Genomic DNA, 20,967 nt, shown 5'->3' on the forward strand with positions numbered 1-20,967 from the left:
TAAGTTAGTTATTTATAATAAATAGGTGTTGTCTTTTGTAGAATACTCTTACTAATCATTTGTATTAGTTAGAACCAACATTTGATAAAATTTACCATGTATAAAGACTATCTTAAAAAAATAAATAAATATGAGAGACGGATTTGATTGAGGTTTTATATTTAAGATCAAATTAAATGTTACACTAACTCTTATATTAAGAATTGGATGTGATATTATTTGTAAATCATAGACAATGTCAACTCACTTTAAATTTCATAATACTTAAGCATGTGATTTTCAATTAAAAAAAAAGGGTGTTTGGTTTGTCCAGGAAACACTTCTAAAATGTGTTTTTATGCAAGTTGGGACAATTTCTACCATATATTTATTTTATATGTCGTAAAATTATTTTTTAAGTTATAATTTGATTTTCATTCAAATACTTCTTCAATAATCTTATAATCTAATAATATGAAAAAAATTTCTTGATAAAGGATTGTAAGTTTGATCTCAGTCTCACTGGTAAAAAAAAGCAAGTAGTTCCCCTTAATGCGAGGCATGATATAACATCACGATACGTGTGTTTTTCCCTTTCCCTGCTAGATATAATATTATTATTATAAGACCCAATTTGACTTATAAAAGACCCAATCTATTTGTCTCTTATATTTATATTTTTTCCAAGATAATCCTTCTAAAATGATAGTTTTAGCCAATATACTTAATTAGCAAGGATATTTTAGGAATGACAACACTTATTTATTATAAATAACTAACTTAACTTACTTCAATAAATAAGTCGGTCAGGACGGAGAGTATTCAATTGATATTATTTGGCATTACAATCAAAAAAACAGACTTGATAATTGATTGCTCAAACCGCGTGAAGCCCGTCCTGCACTAGTCGTAAGTCACGCCGCTCATCTATTCAAATTATAATACTGCCTAATTCTAAATGTAAAAATTAATTTACTAATTTAAATAGATTAAACAAATAAATTAAATTAGTTATTTATAATAAATAGGTATTATTTTTTTAAAAATATTTTCACTAATTAAGTATATTGATTAGAATTATTATTATTAAATAGATTATTTTACAAATATATATAAATATAAAAAATAAAATAAATTAGAATCTTATATTTAGAATTAAAATAAAAATCAAATAAAATGTTATATTAAGAATTAAAGCTACTATTGACTTCTTTTCATTTTTGTCCATAACAACTCCGTCCTGTGCTCGATGCTATCTCATACTACTTCCGGTTTTTAATATAAGATTCTGTTTGACTTTTATTTTGGTTCTAAATATAAAATCCTGATGCATTTTGTCTCTCATATTTATGTATTTTTTTCAAGATAGTCCTTTTAATAATTATAGTTCTAACTAATATAATTGATTAGTAAGGATATTTTAGGAAAGACAACGCCTATTTATTACAAATAACTAATTTAACTTCTTTTCTTAATCTCTTCAAATTAGTCAACTAAGTTTTATAATTAGAATCGGAAGTATTATTATATTTATTCCCTGCATGAGCCCCCAAAATTAACTTCAGCAACAATTCGTTTGCCGTATATGGAACGCTTTGTGTGTTTTTACTTTTTAGTTCATTTACATTCGATTCCAAGGACCACAACCCAGAAAAAAGATCAACAAGCTATTTCGATCGGTTTTTGACGGGTTCAACAACCCGGCGTTGGGGGTAGTTGGATGGATTCATTGGACCCACCTTATCTGAAATTTCATCTCTGTAATAGCTTTTGTAGTACACATCAATTTCCCAGTCTTCAATATCGTCTTCCTCGCAGTACACTCTCTCTCTTGCCCTTTTCATCTCTGCGGTACAAGTTTCTACCTGCCAGCATTTCACGAGCCTCCAAAACCCCTTGACCCAGATTTTCATATAAATTATCTAAGTCGTCAATCAAAATGTTATCTTTGTCTCTGCTATTGCAATTTCCTTCGGTTTTTCCCAGCAATGTCTCGCTTTCTCCACTTCTTGCTCTTCTCTCTGTTCTTCCTTCTTCTGGTGCTCTCTGTTTCCGCCCACAGCGGCCACCAGGACGACGACGGCGGTGGAGCTGATGATGATGCCCGGGGATCCGAAGAAGACCATCATGACCTGCGATCAGGACCCTTGATTCTGGCTAAAATTTGGTGTTTGATTATAGTATTCTTTGCCACGTTCATCGCTGGGGTTTCACCGTACGTGTGGAAATGGAACGAGGGGTTCTTGGTTTTGGGGACTCAGTTTGCGGGCGGTGTGTTTCTTGGTACTGCAATGATGCATTTTCTGAGCGACGCCAACGAGACGTTCGAGGATTTGACTAACAAAGAGTATCCCTTCGCCTTCATGTTGGCTTGTGCGGGTTACTTAATTACTATGATGGCTGATTGTGTGATTGCCTCCATCTTTGCGAAGCAGAGCAGTGATATGAACGGTGTTGGGGCTGATGTTGAGCTTCGAGGTTGGTTATTTACTGTTTCATACTATTAATTGTTCGTCACTGGTGGGTTTTATGCTGTTTGGCTGCTGAGAAAACTGGAATTTTCTTCCAAAGTTTGATTTACTTTAATCGTTCATGGTCTTTGGCCAATGAACTGTTATTATATAACTAGTTTGAGTTTTGAACACTTTAGAAGACTGCAATTTTGCTTGAAATCTTGAAAATGTTTGCGAGACATTCAAGATTTTGTGGTTGTATAAATAGAGCACTGTTTTGGATGAAACTATGAATACCTGTTACTGAGTTTAATGTTTTGGATACATATGTTAATTTGGTGGCTTTATTTTGAATATGTCCCCGTGATTCCGCCTTCTTTTGTTGCTTTGATTGTTTGCCCACACTTTGTGTTTTGATGCAATTTCACTTTCTTCTTCTTCTTCTTCTGTTATGACAACTGATTGATTTTTACAATTTAACATCCTAGACTGGATCTTTTAAATCAGAGAATTGTATCATTTGTAATGGAACAAGACAACTATTCAAGAAGTCTTAATTTGAAACTCTGTAACATCCTTTATTTCCTCCTTTTCTTTTCACATATCCTAACTTTCTTTCTGGTCACAGGGGCTGAGGCAGGCAAAGGAAGCAGCAATGGTCTAACTTCACAGTCACAACACCAGGTTAGAAATATACCAATGAAATGTTTGCTCAGCAGAATCATTCTTGCTTCAAGGCTAAACCTTTTATAAAACAAGGCATGATAAAAAATACTCCAAAACCAAATCATATCCTTTTGTAAAACAATGTCAAAAGTTTTTCTACTTTTGATGTACTAAACTACGCTAGTGGAGAGAAATAATTACTGTTGCTTGCTGGACTCTCTTACCTTCTAAATTTTCTATTCTAACAAGGTGTGAAGCTTGCAAAAATAGTTCAACTTCAACAAGAATTTGCTTATTTCATTTAGGCCTTTTCATCATCTTGCACCTAACAGTAGGTTCTTCTTCTTCTGCTGCTGCTGTGCCAACAGGTCCACCATGCCCACAACCTTGCAAACCCTGCTCTGACATCTGCCAGTTCACTTGGAGACACCCTATTGCTGATAATTGCGCTGTGTTTTCATTCTGTATTTGAGGGCATAGCCATTGGAGTTGCAGAGACAAAAGGTGATGCATGGAAAGCTCTATGGACAATCTCTCTTCACAAGCTATTTGCAGCCATAGCTATGGGCATAGCTCTCCTCAGGATGATGCCAAATCGTCCCTTGCTATCCTGCGCGGCTTATGCCTTCGCCTTCGCCATCTCCAGCCCGATTGGCGTCGCCATCGGAATCGTAATCGATGCCACAACTCAAGGCCCTGTCGCTGACTGGATTTTTGCCATATCAATGGGTCTGGCTTGTGGGGTGTTCATTTATGTATCAATAAACCATCTGTTGGCAAAGGGATACATACCTCAAAACCCTACCAAGGCTGACACACCAACATTGAAGTTTCTTGCAGTTTCGTTGGGCATTGCAGTTATAGCAGTTGTGATGATCTGGGACACCTGACAAAGTCATTCTAAAGCAATAAGCTCTGTTTTTCCCCCCTCCCTGGGCTGTGAGCATAGTTAGAACTTAGAAGTTGAAATTTCTGTATGCTGGAAGTAGTGTGAAGTTGTAGAAACATTCTTACACCCAAGCTTTTATATGGTTTGTCTATAATTTAGGGGCGTCTGGATGAATGAAAAAGAACTTTTAATTATGTAAAGTGAGACAAAATCTTTTTTTGTATACTATAAAATTACTTTTAAAATTATGGTTTGGTTTTTACTTAAACACTTCTTTGATGCTATTTAGGAGGTGTTTGGCAAAGGTGCTTTTGAAAAGTATTTTTTCGCAAATCAAAATAAACTCTTACATATATTTATTTCATATGCTGTCTGTAAAATTACTTTTAAAACTAAGGTTTGATTTTCATTTAAACACCTTTTTAATCTTAAGTTATGCAAGCACGTACTAATTGGAATAAATAATTGTGCCAATGGAGCTTGAAAAAGAAAAAATAATTGCAAAAAATGAAAACATCGTCATTATTTTTTGGAAAAATAATAAAAAAGAAGTTAAAAATTACTAAATACTAAATAAGAAATGGCAACAAAAATTTATTGACATTTACAAATTCAATGTTCTCAATACAAAATAAAGAGTTGTTGCTAAGCCTAATTTAGGATTTAATAATTTTTAGCTTCTTTTGTTTTTATCATTTTCCCTTTAAAGATAAAAAAAAGTAATTATTTTTTTTACAGATGTTTAACGCTATTGTAATTTTCTATTAGCTGGCTATTAGAAAAAATTATTAAATTTGTGTGGAATTCTCATTCAAAATCCTTTTGAAACTATAAATCTTCTTTACAAACAGAAATTTTATTTCTACTAGGATTTTTTTTTGCCTAAAAACGATTAAATAAATGATTTAACGGCCTGTCTATCAAGATTTTTTAACTACAGAAAATTTTTCGGTACAAAAAATATCATAGTTTAAATAATAGTAATTGCAAAATAAAAATATCATCATATAATTTATCTAAAGAACGTGTGTGGGTATCAATTCTCATAACCCTACTTTATTGCGCAATAAAAAGGAATAAAGATCTTCAAAATCGATTCGCGTTCATCAAGATTCGACTGGCTATGGTATCAATACTTATAAACTAAGATTGAAGCGGTTAGTAAAATAAAATATAGTATTTGTCAAATAAAACACCATATATCATAGTCATAGACCTTTTCCCTTTATAAAAAATATATATCGATGAATGCATATAGTGAGTTGCCAAAAATGTCCTATGTATATAGAATTCCTATTTTTTTCCAGTCGTAAAATTTGTTATACAAATAAAAAGATTATATATAATCAACACGAACGAATCTAGTCTTAGATAAAATCGTAGATAGTTTTCATTTAATAAATGTTATATAAATCATATTTCAATCTTTTTTTTATCAATCATATTTCAGTCATGCTTGAAAGATACAAATCTATCTTAATTAATCGATCTACTATCTAGCTAGCATTTCGCAAAATTGTCTGGTTAAAATATATTAATTATTCAACCTTCATAAAACTTTTTAAATATTTTGTGAAAAAAATCTATTATTACTTAATCACCGCCTTATTGCGTTTTTATCTAAATTCTAAGAAAACTAATCAATGAAAATTAAAATAATAAACTTAATGAAAACCTATTAAACTTTAAAATTTAGATTTAACTTGTACCACTTCTTACTTCATATCTCTCACTAATTATATCAATATAGATATGCATATAGATTACGATTTATGAATTTTATCACGAATTCTTATCCTTTCCTATATTTGTATTAATTAAGAAAGATTCTCCAATATTTCCTTTGATATCTTTCTTGGTCAACCAGCCTCTATAAATAACAAGCGATCGACGAGACCTCATTCATAAAACCCTACTTCTCCTAGATTCTCCATTAACTTCTCTCAGTACTTCTTCTCTGCTGATCTATTTTAATCAGAAAAGTAAGTCTATGATCTCTCTCTCCCTCTCCCTCTCTTACGTGACATATTGCTAAAATCATTATAAGTTTAGAATTTCTAAATTTGTTAATTCTGTGTAGAATTTAGCATGTAATTATATAATACCTCTTGAAAACTAATTGGCTATTAAATTTTGTTCTAAATATAAAATTTTAATTCACTTTGTTTATCAATATATAATCTAATGTTACATAAAATTATTTTAGTTAAATAGCTATTATATTAAAAATTGAAGGAAGGCAGTAATGTTCTTATATAGGTATGTTTTAGTTCTAAATGTATTTTTTAAATTTATAATTTTTTTTGAAAAAATCTTAAAAAAAGACCACCAAAGTAAAAATAGGGACGTTCACAAAAATTGTTATCAAAACCTGTACTTTTATTATTAAAACCCATACTAATATTGTTATAAGTCTCTATTTGTAATTTTTCTATTTCAGTGATTTTTTTTTTTTTTTGCAATTTTCTCTACTTTTTCAAATTACCTATACTGACAGCACATAGAGGATATTTTCAATCTGTATTTTTCTATTAAAACATGGTAACTTCCAATTCAAATAATTAAAAAGGATGTTTTTAAGGAAACAAATATACGTGTTTTACAAATAACTGATTTAGTTAATTTACTGAATATCTATAACTTAATTACGAAGCTCTTAGATCTATGACTTGAATAGTAGTCATGTTTTAATAACCGTTTGATTAATGGAATTTGAATTTGGTTTCAGGTTCATGGAATATTGAATGGAATAGGGTGGGGAATTCTGATGCCAATGGGAGCAATAACGGCTCGTTATCTAAAAGCATTCGAAGCTTCTGGATCAACATGGTTCCATTTGCACAGAGCATGTCAGATTCTTGCTTATCTCATTGGCACTTCTGGTTTCGCTCTCGGCCTCTTCATCTCTAACCTCTCTCTCTCTTCTCTCTCTCCATCTGCTTTTCTTCATGCCTCCATCGGAATCGCCATCTTCGTCTCTTCCACTGTTCAAGTCCTGGTCGCTGTATTCCTCCGACCACACAAGCGTCACGGTTCCAGAATCTTCTGGAACATCTTCCACTACGTGGTTGGCTATGGAGTCATCGCTCTCGCCATCTTCAACATGTTCAGAGGCTTCTCCATTTCAGGCTCTTATTACCATAGTTGGAAGAATGCTTATTTTGGCATTATTGTTTCGCTGGGCTGTCTGGCTCTCGTATTAGAAGTCCTTACTTGTTGCTTTCTGGCCTGCAAGAGGAGGAACAATCAGAACCAGAAGAAGGAGATTTCTGAGGATGACAACGTTGCTTCACACCAGGAGATATGATTGAGTCATAAGTTAGGGATATTCCTAGGATTATTATATATGTTGTTTTGTGCTACTAGATTTGTAATACATTTTTAAGATTAATTATACTCCTTTGATTCTTCAAATTCTTTCGTGCACGTGAAAATCATCAACATCAATATTAATTTATATTCAAAATTATTGTCCTCTTTTCTTAATTTTGTGTGTCTTCTTTAATTAATTAATGGCATATAATTCATATTTATCATAATTAAGCATGCCGATATATATTTGGCCTTAAACATTTTTTTTATTAATAAAGGAATAGATCTGGCTCAACGCAGATTGACGCATATTTTAAGGAGTACAAAATTATGAGTATTAAATAATATATATTTTTATAGCCTATATATATAAATTAACTAGGTAGTTATACTAGTAGCTAACAACTAAATAATTACTAATATATAGGTTTGCTTTTTCTATTGTAGTTTATTATAGTTTTAATGGTAATTTAAAACTATCTCATGCGTCAGTCTTAATGAGATTAGAGTCACGCACGCTAAATTAAATGTAGTTCACATGTTTTCTTAAACGCAAATTAAGTCACATCGCACTCATGAATATCTTAAATTATTTCCTTTTAATCGCGATTTTTCCATATCTTATCTCCATAGGGAAGAGTCTTATATTTTATACATCATCCTACAATATTCATCACTTCTCTATAATTTCTATTTTTCGTCAGCCCTTTCTTGATAATCACAAATCGTGCTAAACAATAAATACAAAATTAAAAGCACAGCATTATCCAACGTACGTAAACTGAATTTATTGAATTAATTAAACCGATCGAAATATCGATTGATTTTTGCATAATTATTTTCTCAAAATTTAGTTCCTTATTATGATCATCCTCCCTTTACTATATTAGTATTAATTAAAAAAAATCTTTAAAAACAAATGAGTTGTTAATTGAGATGATAAGCAGTCTCATTTCGTAAAGAGTATAACACAAATTCAAATCCTAAAAAACACACTTGTTGAAAGGGTTTTAATCTTATGCTCTCGGTTTGAAAAAAATTAGTTTCAAACCTAAAATGACTTGATGATATTTTGAGTTATACAAAAAAAAATTCCTTGAAAATGAAAACAACAAGTATAATAAATTTGATAAATCAAGTTTTCAAAGTGTGATTTTGAAATAAGTTACGCTACGCAATCATTTTCATGGGTCTATAAATTAACTAAACAACGTACGATGCATTGCATTATCCCACTCCAAAATTCCCAAAACTTGTATTTCCTTTTCTCTCTGTATTCTTTATGGATTCTTTTCGGAAGCTTCGTTTGTTTTTGTTTCTGTTCTTCAGTGTTCTCACCATCACCTCAGCCACTCCACAGCCACAACCACAGTCTTGTAATGACTCGCCATCACTTCTTGCCTGCAACTATCATTCTTTTTCTTCTTCTTCAAACTCCAAGTTTCAGATTCCTGAGAATTCCACTTTGATCAATGATGACGCTTTTTCAGCTGGACCAAATATCAGTTCTTCTAGTCAGATAGATTTTGTCCCAGTCCAAGTTTCCAATGATGATAATGAGAATTCAGACAACTCAGAGAATTCAATCAGAAAAGTAAGCCTGTTCACTTCTTAAATATCTACAAAAACATTTTGTTTAAACCAGCCACATACACACACACATATATATATGGATTGTGTTTTTAATGCGTTTCTTGGTCAGGTTCATGGAATATTGAGTGGAATAGGTTGGGGGATTCTGATGCCAATTGGGGCAATGATGGCTCGTTATTTGAGAGCATTTGAAGCTACTGAATCTTCCTGGTTTAATCTGCACATGGCTTGCCAGGTTCTGGCATACTTAACTGGAACCACGGGATTGGCTTTAGGAATCTACATTGGAATTATGAGTGAACAATTTTCTGTTCACGGCTACATTGGGTTCGCCATATTCTTTGCCTCTACTTTTCAAATCGTGCTTGCTTTGAATTACAGGCCTAAGGAAGATGACAAAGACAGAATCTTTTGGAACATTTTCCACTATGTAGTTGGCTATGGAGTCATCGTTCTTGCCATCTTCGATATGTTCAAAGGTTTCTCCATTTCAAGCTCTTATCATGGGACATGGAAGAATGCTTATTTTGGTATTATAGTTTCATTGGGCTGTGTGGCTTTCATATTGGAAGTCACTACTTGGTTTCTGGTGTGCAAGAACAGGAAGAAGAAGGAGGAGGAGGAAGAAGAGGATGAGAATTCTGATGACAATAACATATAAGGATGAGTCATGACGACCGGGAGTTTATTCCTTAGAGATTATAATTCATGAATGTTGTTTTTAATTTCAGTTTGTGCTGTGCTCTATGATTAGGCTAGTTGGTGACTTAATTAAAAATTGAAATTCTGATTTTTTTTTTAAAAAAATCAAGAATCTATAACTGTAAATTTAAATGGTTTTAACTAAATTTAATTTGGGTGATACAGATGTAATGTATCATTTAAAAAATAAGAATACTGATGGCCAGTGGTTCTTCGTAAGTTACAACGTCCTGTGGATTAAAAGATTATTATAATTGTAGGTTTATGACTTATGTAAATATTTATTTGGTATCATATATAATTAATAATTAATTGAGATTTTCATCCAAATGACACCCGCAGAAAGTGAAAAATATATAGCCATCTTATAAATCATTGAAAGACATAATGTATAATTTATATGTTAATTGGGGTCTTATAACCCAAATAATACTAGGCATCTTTTTTAAGGTTTCCTCAAACACGCTATTGTGAGTTCGGAACATCTATAATTGGTATTTGAGTTATAGCAAATATATATATATATATATAAAATAAATGTTATATAAATAATAATAAATAAATTAAGATTTATTCTGATCTATACTAAGTTACTAACCTAAAATTAGTTTGCTTTCAATTGTTTTTTGATAAAGAAAAAATCACGGAAAGCTCACTTACCATATAAATATGTTAAAGATATAGTAGTATATTTAAATTTAAATTGTACCAAATCCTAAAGGGAGAATGACAAAACAATAAGTTAAAAATTACTAAATTTCAAATTAGATTTGATAACAACAATATTGACAATATTAAATTTGCAAATGATAATAAATTTTTGTTAATATTTTTGTTTGACATTTGCAAATTTTTAACTTCTTTTTTTTTTAATCATTTTTCTAATCTTAAATTTTTTTTATCCATCATGATATCAATATAAATTATGAAATATATATATATATATATATATATATATATATATATATATATATACACACACGCACGCACGCTCCCTCTCCAGTCTCTCCTTCATGTTTCGCTAATAAACTTCACTCAATCTTCTGTCACAGTCGTATGACTTGTGTCACTTTTCATCAACATCCATGGCTTCTTCATGGAAGCTTCTTCTCTTTCTCATTCTCGTCTTCAACCTCGTCATCACCATCTCTGCAACCCCAAATCCAGCAGCTTCTGGCGAATCATACCTATCTCCTCATCATGATAAGAATTCTTTAGCTCTTAAACCTCCTGTTCCCTGGAACTGCGACCTTTTCTCTTCCTCAATGGTGAACAATTCCGCCTGGCAAGAGGGCTATATTTTCGACGAATCCGATAATGCTCCCCTATCTGCTCTTCTCGGAGTATTTGAGTTCTCCAGATTTCTCAGAGCATATCTGGTTTTAAGTCATTACGACCCCTCGACGACGGCGTCTAGTATACCGGAAACCATTAAAGATATGCACATGATTATATTTACAATGGCAATACTATGTGCAGTTTCTGGAATTGATTTGATAAAAAACATATTTGCAGACGACGAGGAAAGAAAATCGGCGGACTCTTTATGCAGCAAACATGGTTGTACATTCATTGCTTTTGCCTTACACGAAATCCCCAGATTCTATCCCGATCCGTACTCTTGCAGCAAGTGGGGGAAGCCTTTTAGATTCGGAATTGTCTTGTGCTGTTTCATTGTCTTCGTGGAATTGGTAAGAGAGTTCAATGAGTTCTTCAGAGAAGAATTAGAAAGAGTTGTAGAAGAAGCAGAACTAGAAAGAGCTATAGAAGAAGAAGAAGAATGAGTACTGGTATTCGATGGAGATGTATTCTGGTGATCGATCAAGAGTTCATAAATTATATCGAGTTATGTGTGTTCTTGGATTTGTTTTATTTAGATGTATGTACTCATAAATTTAGGTTTAACAGCACTAATTAGAAATAAGATTAGAGATAAAATTGTATTAAAAAAATCGGTAAAATTGCATTGAAAAGAAAAGAAAAAAAGAAAGATCATGAATAAAATTACACTGCTGCAAAAAGGTATTAGTGCATATAAGATTTACCAATAATTATAATATAGGCTGAATGCGAATTTTTAACGTGTCGCTTACTCAGTAACTAATTTATCTTGTTATATAAGTTTAAATAAGTTTTATCCAGTATTTGCAATGATAGAAAACATAAATAGTAAACTTCGTTTTTAAAATTTCGTACATTGTACCAGAAAACATGTGCACCCATTTAGTAGCATAGTTAATGTATTTAATTCCATGTTTTTCCCTTGTTGGATTATAATCCTACCTTTTTTTTCTGGTTTTTTTATAAGCCTGTTGACCGGCCTTTACGTCATCAATATTTATTATAAAATTTATTATGAGTTTATATTATTCATAATTCAAGCGGTGCGGCTCCTTTTTTTTCCCCTGCCAAGAATAGACTCATTTTTCATATGAAATTACAAGCCATGTTTTTTTTTTAAAGTATAGATATCTTTTTATTAGAAATAATCATATTCAAGATACTAAATGTAGGTACTTCTACCAATAAAAATTTAAATCTTAATTCATTATATCATGAGAAATTAACTTGTTCTGTTAGACTTAATCCCTTAAAAAAAATTAGCAGAGGTCTTTTTTTTTTCCCTCGCTTTTGGGCCAAAACCCCCCGGGGGGTTACGCCGTTTGCAATATTAAAAAGACAAGAGGGGGACTTGTAATTTAGTCAAACCGAAGGGGGGTGACAGTAATTTCAGAGCCTCCTTCTTCTCCCCTCGCCATTTTCCTGTTGCTCCTCTCATCCCCCATCTTGAGCTGCATTGGTTGTGCATTTCTTAGGCTCCGCTGGGCTCACACTTTTCATGTCCATGGCAATTTCTGGGTACGTACTTCCTTCTTCCGCTTCCTCGTCTCTGAGCTCTCTCTCTTTTGCCTTCCGCCGCATCTCTGGTTTCTCACTGCTATCAAAAAACCCCGCCCAACCAAAGACTCTCCGTCTATTTCATTTTTCTTAGGCTCCCAGGATGACCATCGCCAGGTTCCCTGAAAATTCGCTATAAGTTTCGTTTTTGTGTTCTTCGCTCTTACCTGCCTTTAATTGGGTGTATTAGCTGGGTTTTTCGGTTGATTGTTTCAGCAGGATTTGTCTAAACCCAAGATATTTCTGCCTAATGGGGTTTTGGATCTTTGGATCTCTTTTTCTGGATTCCAACTTTCTGATCTATATGTGGAACTGAAGTAGATGTTGCTTTAGTGCTGGTCAATTTTGTGGAATGGCCGGTTCTGGCAATTTGTGTCTCTGTAAGTTTTGGCAGAGGATCATGGTTCTTCGATGGCTAGTGAGATTACGGAAAACATTGCTTCCTGCTTGATGGTGGATTCACTTTTTCAAATTGAAAAGTCCTATTAATCTGTTGCAGAGGGATTTAATAGGGCTTTTCTTGTTTGTATTTATAAGTTTTTGCTTGGGTGAGCATGACTCTTTTCTTAATTAGGATTTCTGATTTTTGCGAGACATTCGATTACTGTATTTCTGGAGATTCTGATTTTATTTTGTCCCTTTTAACTAAACGTCTTTTTAAGTTTTCTGATTTGCCCCTTTTTGTGGGGTAAGGAGACCTTGAGTTTTTGGATGGTATTTTGCTAGAGGATTCTTGCTTTATTCCTGAGAATTTCTCTTGTTTCCTTTTAAAAAGGTCTGAACCTTTTGCCATTGCTTCGAAATCAAGTGCACTCCTGGAGTTCTGTTGACTCTCTCTAGTCTTTCCTTCAAGATGGCCACAAATGATCGCCGTTTTGTAGAATGGAAGGAGCAGTTTATTTCACAGGAGCGTGGCAATCGTGTAGTCCACTATTACCTTAAGGATTCTGCTGGGGATTCAATACTTGCAGTTGTGGGCACTGAGAGGAGCCTGAGACACATGTTCTATGTTGTTGCTGATGAGTTTCTTGAAGTTTGTGGGAAGGAGGGTGCCAACCATGCTGGTTTCAAATGGAGGTCCAGAAGAGAGGTGGTAGATTGGTTGACATCGATGCTATCAAAGCAGCATCAGCTGGGAGACAAGAGTGGCAAGTTAACTGTTCCTTTTATGTTTTTAGTTTTCTTTTCATTACTTACCTCTATTGCGCAACATATAAATATTTTCTGGTTGTCTGAGTCACAAACTTACTATCAAACGATATGAACTGACAAACAATGACAAGTAAGACGTCGATGAAGATTTTTCCTTTTTATATTTAATGCTGATATCACTTTTGTATAATGCTGCATTCAAGATTCACTATCGCAAAATTTTAACGCTACAGACTTGTGTTCTATTAGCTAAAATAGTTTTCTCAGAGTAGGAGTATAACTAAGATCCTAATTTGATTACAGTATTGCCAAGTCATAACTTGACACAAACTCATGAGATCACGAATGGCAGTCTCAAAGAATTTATTGATCTGCATACAAAGATATCAGATAAGGTATATTTGTTTCTCCTTTCTTTTTCTGCATCCCACTTCTTTATTTCCCGTTTGTAGTTAATGTGTTTGACGTTCTGCCGTATGTTTGTTTCTCTCTTTCCTAGGGCCTTCTTATGAGCAACTTCAAAGGACAAAATTCTGACATTGTTTGGTCAGGCGCTGCCTGGACATGTGGGAAACAGCTTAAACATTATCCTGCTTTTTACAGGAATGGGATCGAAATAGCAGTAAGCATGCCTTAAACTAAAAACCAAGGACTACTATAAGAATTTCATCAGAATCAGAAGCAATCTTAAATAGAAGAATTTCAGGGATATGTAGAAAAAATAATGAAAATTTTTGGGTATTTGCTTTGAGACCTGCTTTGTGGCGTAGGTGGTCTGATTATTGTCAGTGTTAATATATATAAACTTCCTTTCCTCTGTTTCCTTCTCTGCTTAAAACAAATACATCTGGTTATTTTTGTCACACTCTTTGTCTTTCTGATATCCAGACTCAATCTTTCGTTTTCGTCATGGCAACGGGAGAGAATCATTATGTTGCATATTTGGAAGACATGTACGAAGACAGGAGGGGTCAGAAAAAGGTTAAAGTGAGGTGGTTTCACCATAATCAGGAAGTCAAAGGTGTAATTCCCGTGAGAAATCCTCACCCTCAAGAAGTTTTTATCACATCTTATTCTCAAGTAATTAGTGCTGAGTGTGTTGATGGCCCTGCCACAGTCTTAACTCGGGAACATTATGAAAAGCTCTTGCCTGCTTTTTCTCCTGCCTCATCAAATAGAATCCATTTGTGCTTTAGGCAATTCCGAAACAACAAAGTGAAGCCCTTTGACTTGAGTAAATTGCGTGGCTACCACAATCAACCAGTTCTCTCTTGCTTGAACCTTGATTCCTTCCAAAATCCTAAATGTAATAACCTTGCGGAAGAAGATGAAGAGTTGAGCCTAGGAGATGATGTAAGGCCTGAAGCTAAGAGGAACAAAAGAAGTAGGGGGTCTTCTCAGCATTCGGTAGATCACCAGGGAGTTAGGAAATTAAGTAGAAGTCAGAAAATGATGGTGGGCAAAACCATCGAGAATGTAGATTATGCTAGGCCGGATAGGAGATTGCTTTCTGGGAAACAGGTTGATTATCAGCCCTGGTATAACTCCAAATACAAGGTTGATGACAAGATAGAGTTACTCTGTCAAGACAGTGGCATCAGAGGCTGCTGGTTCAGGTGTACAGTGGTGCAAGTATCCCGGAAACAGATAAAAGTCCAATATAACGACGTGCAGGATGAAGATGGAGGTGGCAATCTTGAGGTATGATCAAGCTCTTGTATTGTTAGGCTTCTTAGTTGAGTTATTCTTTGACTTGTTTTGCAAGCCTGACCGACTAGAGTCAGATTCATCTGTCTGTGACATGAGTTGTATTTTTACCCTCAATGCAAACCATTTATAAATGTCGTTTTTGAATTTAAGACACTTGATCTTCTCCATTGTGTAGGAATGGATACCTGCTTTTAAACTTGCCATGCCCGATAAACTTGGGATGAGACATTCAGGCCGGCCCACCATCAGGCCAGCCCCAACTTGTGAGGGTCAGCAAGAACTGACTGCTGAAATTGGAACTGCAGTAGATGCATGGTGGAGTGATGGTTGGTGGGAGGGGGTTGTGAGTGGAATTGACAACGTTGATGATGCTAATGTGCAAGTTTACTTTCCTGGTAACTATATTACTTTTTCTTTCTGTCTTTCTTCTTAAAACTATTTCATCATCCTCCATATTGCAACAACCATTTTTGACATTGTCAGGTGAAGGTCTGTTGAGGAAAGTATGCAAGAAGGATCTAAGAGTATCTCGAGACTGGCTGGGGGACCGATGGGTTGATATTGAGCTAAAGCCTAATGTAGCCTCTACTATATTTGCAGTTAATAGCTCTAACACAAAGTTTTCAGAGTCCCCCTCTACCACTAAAGATGTTGACTCTTCTGGGGTTGTTGTTTCATGTCAAGATGTTCCTATTAGTGAGAAGTCTAATGAACTAAATGATGTTGCTGAAGACATGAATCAGGTTATTGATAACAAGCCCCCTTCAGAAGAAGAGACAAGTACTGAAGTTGTTGAGACCGAGCAACATGGAAGTTGTGATAACGAAGATAACCGTGATGATGACAGAGACAATAAGGAAGAGAATGATGGCAATGATAACAAAAGGATTGATAATGATGTGAGGGATATGGAGGTGTTTGGGACTTCTGGGGAGGACTCTAAAGCCGTGGAACCCATGGAAGTGGCTGTTTAAACATTCTTTCTGGAGAGTTCATGCTTAAACTTGTGATGGTGCTGATCTTGGAACTTTGCCATCAATTCATGTTTAGATGTAATTCTAGTCTGTTAGAATGTAAATAGTTACACCGGTACGTGGGGAAGCTAATTCCTTTTCTTACTTCTTTAGTTGCCTGCATAGATGTTGTACAGTGTTGAGAGTAGCCCCTCTTAGTTTCTTTCCATTTTTCTCAGGGATTGTGTCAGAAATTAGATTTTCTCTTCTCTTATTTTCTTTTTTCACCTTCTTCGTAGAGACAAAGGTTGGGGAACAATTCACTTGTCAGCGAGTTATACTCATTTGTGGTCAACGTAACTAAATATATTATATGGATGTAGAAGCTTCTTCTTGTTCTTATTTCTCCAAGCATGCTATATGGTATTATTTATGCCAATAACTTAAACAAGAGTCACTGGAGCACTTTCAATAACAAGTGCACAGGGGTTTTGAAGTTCAGAGAATAAACTATGAAGTCTTCGACTCATGCAAGTTAACTGAGAGCAACAAATTTATAGAATATATATAGATATATATATATATATATAATGATTCTTGAAAGTTTGAATTGATACAGTTTGAACATCGGGTAACTGACACTACCAGACATGTAACACTGAAATAGATACAAAAAAGATAAAAATAAAAAATGAAAGAATGAAAACTCCGCATTATGTGTTATCTACTGCATAAATGAAGATGATGTAGACAGAATCACACGTCATGTGGCGTGAGCAACATGTATGGCTATAGCCTAAGCCACTGGTCCCCATTTATGAAACTCTTATCCAGAAAAGGCCTTGCTTCTTCATAGCTCAAACATTTTGACCATTCTACCCTTCCTCTCCTATCTGCTCCGTCTCCCTCACACTGGTACTCCCCAAACACAGCAGTCCTGCAAAATGCCCACATACATCATAACTCGTAATGTGCACACCATAGGAGGTGAACATAGGTACAAGTATACACATTGAGTATGACATCTTAAAATTTTTTTTAGCATAGAGAAAATGGAGATATGTACTGGAAAAGGCAATAGATAAAGTATTGAGTATAATTTTATTGAGATGTGATTAGTGTTATACATCTGTCTGTCTGGATGGTTCCAGTCAGTCCAGCCTTCTGGGATGATGATATCATCCATATAGCAGAAAGAGTAGATGATTCTGGAGTAATCACCCCAGGCCCTGCCAAGATAGACACTGCCAGTGCCTGTGATGGAGCAATTTACAAAGGAGAAGCCTGTGTCTTCATTTTCTGTATCCCTGTGATGTGCTGCTATAGCTCCATACGTCTCTGCTATTGAATGAAGATGACAATTCTGCTCAAAATTTACCATATCATAGGGATTATGAACTTAAGCATGATAAAATTAAAACGCTTTAAACAAAACAGTGAATAGTTTTCTATATTGAGAGCAGATGAACTACTTTGTTTTTTTATTAAGTTTATGCCTAAACATGTAAAGAAGTTAATGTCATTAAAACATATTCTTGAACAGATTACTAGTTCTAAATGAAGTAAGAGGGTGAAACCTGGTAGAGTGATTTTGCATGGCCAAATATGAAATCAATTTTGCCTTGGATATGACAATGATAGAAATAATGAGTGCCTGTGTTGTCCAACAGAGTGTCTTGTTCCCCTTTGATCCTCACCCTATAAAACACGGCCCTTTCACTGTCCACCCTTAGTGCCACTCCTTGCATTCCATTTCCTCCATTCACCGCCACTGCCGAGTTCTGCAACCAACCACCAAAATTCATAGAAAGTCATACTATTTGCATATGTCATGATTTCTACTCCCTCTTCCAATGCTTAATATAAAAGTTACTGAACTAATAATAAAAATGTGACTTGATTTCCCTAAAATAATCTTATATAGCATTATATTATATATCGGTTTATAAGTTAAATAAATTAGTTTGGGAAAAAATATTATGAGACAAGGTGAACTGGAGTGTTATATGAAGGACTAAATTCAACTCCTAACTAACTCCTATATAAGGAAATATTACTCATCAGTTTATACAAAATCTAGTTATGCCTAATCACAAGGTGGATACTCTGGCATTGAACAAAATTTGAGCATTGAGTCATACCATTTTGAGATCACTTTATTATATGTTAAGCAATGAAAAATGATGACTGAGTCATATGTACCTCAAAAGTGAGCCTGGTTGCACAGAAATAGTCAGATTCTACAGTCACAGTTGAAGAAGCATAGGTCCCCAGTTCTTGTCCATCAAAGCCTCTGTCCGATGATTTACTGTTCCACGTAATCACTGCACCCGCTGTTTCATTTCGTCCTCCTATCATTGACACACACCCCTTGGCTCTCGGCACATACACTCTCTCTCTGCAACAACACTAACAAAAAAGGATCAGGTTCTCAATGGAAGAAAACCTTCTTCTTCTGCATTTGTAGAACCTAAACAGACAACTATAAATGAAAAGAAACAACACAAGATAATACAGAATACACACATATGGACCTGTAAATTCCAGGGTATATGTAAATTTTGATTCTTTCTGAGTTGTTATCAGGAACCATATCGACAGCTCCTTGTACAGTCCTAGAATGTCCTCTGCCATGCTGGTCAACGACAATAACCCGGGAATCGTCAATGGGGTCCCGGGTCAACCTCTGCTCATCCACCCACAAATCCTTCCAGCTAATGTAGTTACTGACATGGTTTTGGTGGCAGGACGAGAGACCTTCTGCCAAATTATTCATCAACTGAACACAAACCCAGAAAACCACAACTGAAACTTTAGATAAACCCATTCTCTGAAAACTCAGTGCAAAGGAAGAACAAGGTTGAAATCAAACACTGTTCGAGAAGAACACAGCAAAAATAAGAGGTAAAGTAACGGTTCTTAGTTTGGCTGAAACGTGGAAGAGCTTATTGAAATAAATAAGAGAGCGTGTGCTCATGAATGTCATAACAATACAGTACACTAAGTTTTTTTTGTTTCTTCTTTTTTAGTCTAGTAGAAGAACGTGAAGAGAAACAAATTCTTGCATATATCATGTTTATGACTCTCTCTTTCTCACTCTCTCTCTCTCTCTCACACGCGCGCGCACAATCTCTGATGTTAGAAACATCGAAATGCAGAGAAGACTGAGCAGTTATATAATTCAATTTAATTTTACATGAAATTGGGTTATAACTGTCACCAATGATGATTATTTAGCAGAAAATAAGGCATTAAAATCGGGTCATGCAGTGGTATGTCCTTTGGACAGTTTGATTCTGAATATTCCCTCCAATTTTCTTGACTATAACTGTGACAAAGCAACGCTTTCTTGCTATATTTACCAACATATTAAATATTCATTGATCGTAGGCTGCATATTTTACTCTAGTTATTTATTTTAAAGTTATATATATTATTTATTTTGTCATAATTTACGCCCCCCACATTTATCCCCTTCATAACGAGTTCTAACCTGCTATCTCATGCTTGATAAGATTGCTTTAAAAGAGGTGTTTTGTATTATTTGGATTACAAGGCCCCAACAAAATTAGATTTTAGTTGTATTGTTGTGTTGCTCAAGTTCTAAGAAATTCACTAATTAAGAAGTATGGAATCTATGAATATATATACACACACGCATGAAGCATAATCAGTGTTAGAACCTGCCATATAATTTTAAAGTAACATTTTGATGCAGCCGATAGCCATATATTTTAGGCCAAAAAACAATCAAGAAGACTCGCAAGAGGGAACTTTTCAGCTATTCGTACGTCCAATTATTTTTTTTAGTCATTGCCCAAGAGTCATTTAATGGGAAAAAATATGTATTTAATACTCTGACTTTATAGAAAACTTCAGTCTATTCCCTTGATTTTATTTAAAAATATAGTTTAACGGATGTTATGTGTCTAGACTCTTTTTCTACCTCATTCCCCTTTTATAATTAGAAAAATACAGTTAGGGTGTGTTTAGGTATAAATAAATCCTAAAAAGGCGAGAATGTATAAAAATTATATTTTCTTATGAGAAAATTTGAGTATCTAAACTATAATTTTTTCCCTACGTAATTTTAAATGAACCAAAATAATTGGATTTAAAAATTAAAATAATTTAAAGCATTAGTAAGAATATTCATTTAAATCATAAATAAAAAAATTTTATTTTCTTTTAATCAAAAAGTTAAATTTTATTTTCCTTAAAAAAACTCATTACTTTTACCAAATCTTGGTTTTGTTTTTGCGGGTTCTATTATATGCTGATCAAACCCAAACCGGACTTATTTGAGCCCAAGTAGATGGGCCTGTTTTGGAATGGACTGCTTCAATAGGCTCTTTTTTAAAAAAAAATTATTTTTGGTATAAATCAGAATATCCTTATAAACTGAAAGCGTCAAGGTTAAAGCACTTCTAACAGGTGTGCGTTTCTCAGGATTCAACTTGTATTTTCTTTCTTATCTTACCGCTCACTATCTCAATCAAGTTTGTTAATTTTTTTGTCAAATTTTTTAACCGAACATATGTATATATAAATGTTGGTTTGACATTTTACTTTTGAGTACTACAAAAATAAAATTTAAAAACAAAAATTGTACCAGAAAATAGAGTTAACGGAAACCAGATCGTTAACACTGGAATCAAGT

General features: G+C 34.0%; 5 protein-coding genes across 5 annotated transcripts; 4 read left to right on the top strand and 1 right to left on the bottom strand.

Moving 5' to 3' along the window:
* Nucleotides 1–1,846: 1,846 nt before the first annotated feature.
* Nucleotides 1,847–4,235, top strand: LOC114725803 (zinc transporter 11). The gene is made up of 3 exons (XM_028912369.1): nt 1,847–2,457; nt 3,061–3,116; nt 3,467–4,235. Exons 1-3 carry the CDS (start codon nt 1,968–1,970, stop codon nt 3,986–3,988), a joined length of 1,068 nt encoding a protein of 355 aa, XP_028768202.1. The 5' UTR covers nt 1,847–1,967; the 3' UTR covers nt 3,989–4,235.
* Nucleotides 4,236–6,760: 2,525 nt separating this feature from the next.
* On the top strand, nt 6,761–7,294 carry LOC114726056 (cytochrome b561 and DOMON domain-containing protein At5g47530-like). Its single transcript, XM_028912629.1, has one exon. It carries the CDS (start codon nt 6,761–6,763, stop codon nt 7,292–7,294), a length of 534 nt encoding a protein of 177 aa, XP_028768462.1.
* A 1,287-nt stretch (nt 7,295–8,581) lies between these two features.
* LOC114726066 (cytochrome b561 and DOMON domain-containing protein At5g47530-like) lies at nt 8,582–9,553 on the top strand. Its single transcript, XM_028912638.1, has 2 exons — nt 8,582–8,893; nt 9,002–9,553. The coding sequence occupies exons 1-2, from the start codon at nt 8,582–8,584 to the stop codon at nt 9,551–9,553; spliced, it is 864 nt and encodes a 287-aa protein (XP_028768471.1).
* Nucleotides 9,554–12,305: 2,752 nt separating this feature from the next.
* On the top strand, nt 12,306–16,709 carry LOC114726526 (uncharacterized). Its single transcript, XM_028913136.1, has 7 exons — nt 12,306–12,453; nt 13,268–13,640; nt 13,948–14,039; nt 14,144–14,266; nt 14,533–15,345; nt 15,530–15,749; nt 15,838–16,709. The coding sequence occupies exons 2-7, from the start codon at nt 13,346–13,348 to the stop codon at nt 16,326–16,328; spliced, it is 2,034 nt and encodes a 677-aa protein (XP_028768969.1). The 5' UTR covers nt 12,306–12,453; nt 13,268–13,345; the 3' UTR covers nt 16,329–16,709.
* Nucleotides 16,710–17,096: 387 nt separating this feature from the next.
* LOC114726075 (pectinesterase QRT1-like) lies at nt 17,097–19,134 on the bottom strand. The gene is made up of 5 exons (XM_028912644.1): nt 18,842–19,134; nt 18,510–18,705; nt 17,885–18,088; nt 17,435–17,670; nt 17,097–17,244 (listed from the first exon to the last, which is right to left on the bottom strand). The coding sequence occupies exons 1-5, from the start codon at nt 19,132–19,134 to the stop codon at nt 17,097–17,099; spliced, it is 1,077 nt and encodes a 358-aa protein (XP_028768477.1).
* Between the last annotated feature and the right edge of the window lie 1,833 nt (nt 19,135–20,967).

This window comes from Neltuma alba, unplaced genomic scaffold (assembly GCF_004799145.2).
Source record: "Neltuma alba isolate B1F8T4 unplaced genomic scaffold, ASM479914v2 tig00002420_pilon, whole genome shotgun sequence".
Lineage (NCBI taxonomy): Eukaryota > Viridiplantae > Streptophyta > Magnoliopsida > Fabales > Fabaceae > Neltuma > Neltuma alba.

What these genes read in the sequence shown, in the direction of transcription:
- LOC114726066 (XM_028912638.1), top strand. Translation starts at nt 8,582, where the DNA reads ATGGATTCTTTTCGGAAGCTTCGTTTGTTTTTGTTTCTGTTCTTCAGT. An exon ending in CAGAGAATTCAATCAGAAAA is followed by an intron (nt 8,894 to 9,001) that starts GTAAGCCTGTTC and finishes TTTCTTGGTCAG; the next exon opens with GTTCATGGAATATTGAGTGG.
- LOC114726526 (XM_028913136.1), top strand. Translation starts at nt 13,346, where the DNA reads ATGGCCACAAATGATCGCCGTTTTGTAGAATGGAAGGAGCAGTTTATT. An exon ending in GGAATGGGATCGAAATAGCA is followed by an intron (nt 14,267 to 14,532) that starts GTAAGCATGCCT and finishes TCTGATATCCAG; the next exon opens with ACTCAATCTTTCGTTTTCGT. An exon ending in ATGGAGGTGGCAATCTTGAG is followed by an intron (nt 15,346 to 15,529) that starts GTATGATCAAGC and finishes TCCATTGTGTAG; the next exon opens with GAATGGATACCTGCTTTTAA.
- LOC114726056 (XM_028912629.1), top strand. Translation starts at nt 6,761, where the DNA reads ATGGGAGCAATAACGGCTCGTTATCTAAAAGCATTCGAAGCTTCTGGA.
- LOC114726075 (XM_028912644.1), bottom strand. Translation starts at nt 19,134, where the DNA reads ATGGGTTTATCTAAAGTTTCAGTTGTGGTTTTCTGGGTTTGTGTTCAG. An exon ending in ATGCAAAATCACTCTACCAG is followed by an intron (nt 17,671 to 17,884) that starts GTTTCACCCTCT and finishes AATTTTGAGCAG; the next exon opens with AATTGTCATCTTCATTCAAT. An exon ending in AACCATCCAGACAGACAGAT is followed by an intron (nt 17,245 to 17,434) that starts GTATAACACTAA and finishes GGCATTTTGCAG; the next exon opens with GACTGCTGTGTTTGGGGAGT.
- LOC114725803 (XM_028912369.1), top strand. Translation starts at nt 1,968, where the DNA reads ATGTCTCGCTTTCTCCACTTCTTGCTCTTCTCTCTGTTCTTCCTTCTT. An exon ending in GGCTGATGTTGAGCTTCGAG is followed by an intron (nt 2,458 to 3,060) that starts GTTGGTTATTTA and finishes TTCTGGTCACAG; the next exon opens with GGGCTGAGGCAGGCAAAGGA. An exon ending in CTTCACAGTCACAACACCAG is followed by an intron (nt 3,117 to 3,466) that starts GTTAGAAATATA and finishes CTGTGCCAACAG; the next exon opens with GTCCACCATGCCCACAACCT.